Consider the following 3,325-nt stretch of genomic DNA (forward strand, 5'->3'; position numbering starts at 1 on the left):
AATGTTTGTGAAGTTAGTTTAAAAGAATGATATAGAATATTTGAAATGCAAATCCATTATCTTCCGAATCTGAAATATATAAGAATTCGGTGAAATCTCAAGATCTTCCACTTTATAATGCCAGAAAAGGTATGTTTAGGAGGAAAAGATGATTTGAATAAAATTAATTAGGCCTATGTATAACTGTGCTGTCATTCAGTGAACTGCCTTAAAGCTGCTCCCAGGGCAGGAGATTTTTAATCACTATATTCTTTGTTCGACTGCTCTCTACGTTCTGGTCGACTGGTTCCCTGGTCATTTTCAAATTCGCAATTTTATGTTCTATTGTTTTAATGTTTTCAGAAATTTCTGCTTTCATAATTGTCACTTCTTCTGTCACACGATTCTTGACACTTTCCTCGATTTTAGCATTAATAGATTGTGAAATTCTACCTACTATTTTCTTTTCCAGATTATCTTCTAAATCATCTATCCTCATGTTTAATTTCTTAAAGGAATCCTGCATACTATTAGCAAACTTCATAAATTGTGCGTTGAATCCTTCAGATGATTCTCCGTCCCTTTCAAAACAGCTCTTACTTTTCTTTCGCTCCCTGAATGCTTCAGACGTGTCCTCAACATCACTATCATCGGAGTAAAATCTTTTCCTATCCGTATTCTGATCACTTTCGGCGGTGTGTGAGTTAGCCATTATTTCTCTGACATATTCATCGGCGATTTCGGCACACAGTGGTTCGTTATCCATTATGCTGTACACAATATCAAAATCCAGACACTTTAAAAGTTAAAAAGTTAAAAGAAGCTAAACTTACTCTCTAACTATCTACTGTAACTACTATATCTGTATATATATTTACTGTACTGTCCTATATTAAAAGTGGCAGACGACAAAATAAACGGTAAAAATCATTCATACTAAACTGATGTGGATACATTTATGTTAATATAGGGTTTAAAGCAATTACTTGGATTAAAATAGTTTTTACCGATATCATTGGGAACATCTTCTTAGTAAGCCTTTATCCAATTTTAGTATATGTATCACGTGAGTAATGAGATTTTGAGAGAGGTCCGTCAGTCCATTAAGTACCCTAGACTTAACACACATCAAAGCTCCCTGGTATTACCCAGTTACACTCATTATCATCGTTAGTATGGTTGTAAATGTGACGTATAAACAAACCCAAGTGATAGAAAATGGTAAATTGCGCATGCGCACTGAACTAAATAGAAATAGAACAAGGTAAAGTAGTTATATCTGTAAAAGTCGCCGACATCAAACAACCAAAAGAAAAACAACTATGCGAGAATCAAAAGAGAAGGGAGGGGGGATTTGATGTTGAAACATCACTTACACTTTAATGGATGTGACCATACAACGTGCCCGTAGGTAGTAGATAGGACAGGATAATATCTCGGTCTCCTTTTTAATAGGTGAATACGTATGAATGTTAGAAAGAAATATCGTCTGCTAGAAGTAAACTCCTGGTCATTTCTCAATGTCAATGAGGTCCAGCCGAAGTGAAAACGCGTGCTTCAATAGCGTCATTTGGAAAAGAGTGCCAATTTCAAGTTTTAATTGACGATAATAGGACAAGTTTTAATGATAAGTGTATATCCATCTTTCTATAATAGCAACAAATAGTTTTGATGCGGTTGGAAGGGTTATAAGTGCAATTATCGTCGCATTGTGTTAGCATATATTATGTCAATTGTATTGCTAATTATGACGTAATTGAGTTGTTTGGCAATTGATTGGCTTCGGAAACCTTCTTCGGCACTTCAACCTACAATACTGGCATCAAAAAGCAAGAACAATGCATTGAATTGTTTTAAGCGGCGATTGTTATGACGTTGTATTATTGTTTACCTAAATTAGGCCTATGTATAACCGTGCTGTCATTCAGAGAACTGCCTTAAAGCTGCTCCCAAAGAAATATCGAAATTAAAACAGAAATAGCATCATATACAGGGCGTTAGGATAAGGGTTTGTAAAAAGGATCTCGTATCAAGATTCGAAAAATATGGAACGCTTCACGAATTTGCGTGTCATCCTTGCGCAGGGGCCATGCTAATCTTCTCTGTATCGTTGCAATTTTAGTATATGTATTACGTAAATAATACAATCGGAAAGAGGTCCGTAATTCCATTAAGTACCATAGACTTACCACACATCAAAGCTCCCTGGTAGTTACTCTCTTTATCATCGTAATTGTGACGTATAAACAAACCCATGTGATAGAAAATGGTAAATTGCGCCTGCGCACTGAACTAAATAGAAATAGAACAAGGCAAAGTAGTTATATCTGTAAAAGTTGCCGACATCAAACAACCAAAGGAAAAACAACTATGCGAAAATCAAAAGAGAAGGGAGGGGGGATTTGACGTGAAACATCATTTACACTTTAAAATTTCAAGTTCTAATTGACGATAATAGGACAAGTTTTAATGATAAGTGTATATCCATCTGCCTATAATAGCAACAAATAGTTTTGATGCGGTTGGAAGGGTTATAAGTGCAATAATCGTTGCATTGTGGAAGCATATATATGTCAATTGTATTGCTAATTATGACGTAATTGAGTTGTTTGGCAATTCATTGGCTTCGGAAACCTTCTTCGGCACTTCAACCTACAATACTGGCATCAAACAGCAAGAACAATGCATTGAATTGTTTTAAGCGGCGATTGTTATGGCGTTGTATTATTGTTTACCTAAATTATACCTATGTATAACCGTGCTGTTATTCAGAGAACTGCCTTAAAGCTGCTCACAAAGAAACACCGAAATTAAAAAAGAAATAGCATTATATACCAGGCGTTAGGATAAGGGTTTGTAAAAAGGATCTCGTATCAAGATTCGAAAAATATGGAACGCTTCACGAATTTGCGTGTCATCCTTGCGCAGGTTGCCGGCAGAACTTCTGAACTGGATTCAAATTTACCTATAGTTTGCCGTGTTTACATCACTTGTTTTCACTCGACTGTGACTGACAATGGAAAACTTTCGTTTTCATTTTGATATTATAAGTTTTCCAAGGATTAGTGTGATAATTGTTTGTATCACGAAGCAATTCCTACATGTAGAACCAACAGAGAACAGTTTTATACCAACGAAGACAGGTCTTCCTACCTCTGAATGGATCAAACGCCTCAGCGATTATGCCTCGGGAACTTTTTTGTTTGGGCGTGGTCAAAGACCATCAACTGGTTCGCGCTGGGCCAAAGAATTAACAGCCATAGACAACTGTCCTCGTCATAAATCTGTTGTCAAGAAAGATCTATTCGGTAATGTTGTACAGTGTTCATGTGAATATCATAAAGAA

At 36.1% G+C, this 3,325-nt stretch overlaps 1 protein-coding gene across 1 annotated transcript; it reads right to left on the bottom strand.

Moving 5' to 3' along the window:
• Positions 1–208: 208 nt before the first annotated feature.
• On the bottom strand, positions 209–745 carry LOTGIDRAFT_155358 (hypothetical protein; the record flags this gene model as incomplete). Its single annotated transcript, XM_009066924.1, has 1 exon — positions 209–745. One exon carries the CDS (start codon positions 743–745, stop codon positions 209–211), a length of 537 nt encoding a protein of 178 aa, XP_009065172.1.
• Positions 746–3,325: the final 2,580 nt, after the last annotated feature.

This window comes from Lottia gigantea (assembly GCF_000327385.1).
Source record: "Lottia gigantea unplaced genomic scaffold LOTGIsca_8, whole genome shotgun sequence".
NCBI classification, from domain to species: Eukaryota; Metazoa; Mollusca; class Gastropoda; family Lottiidae; genus Lottia; species Lottia gigantea.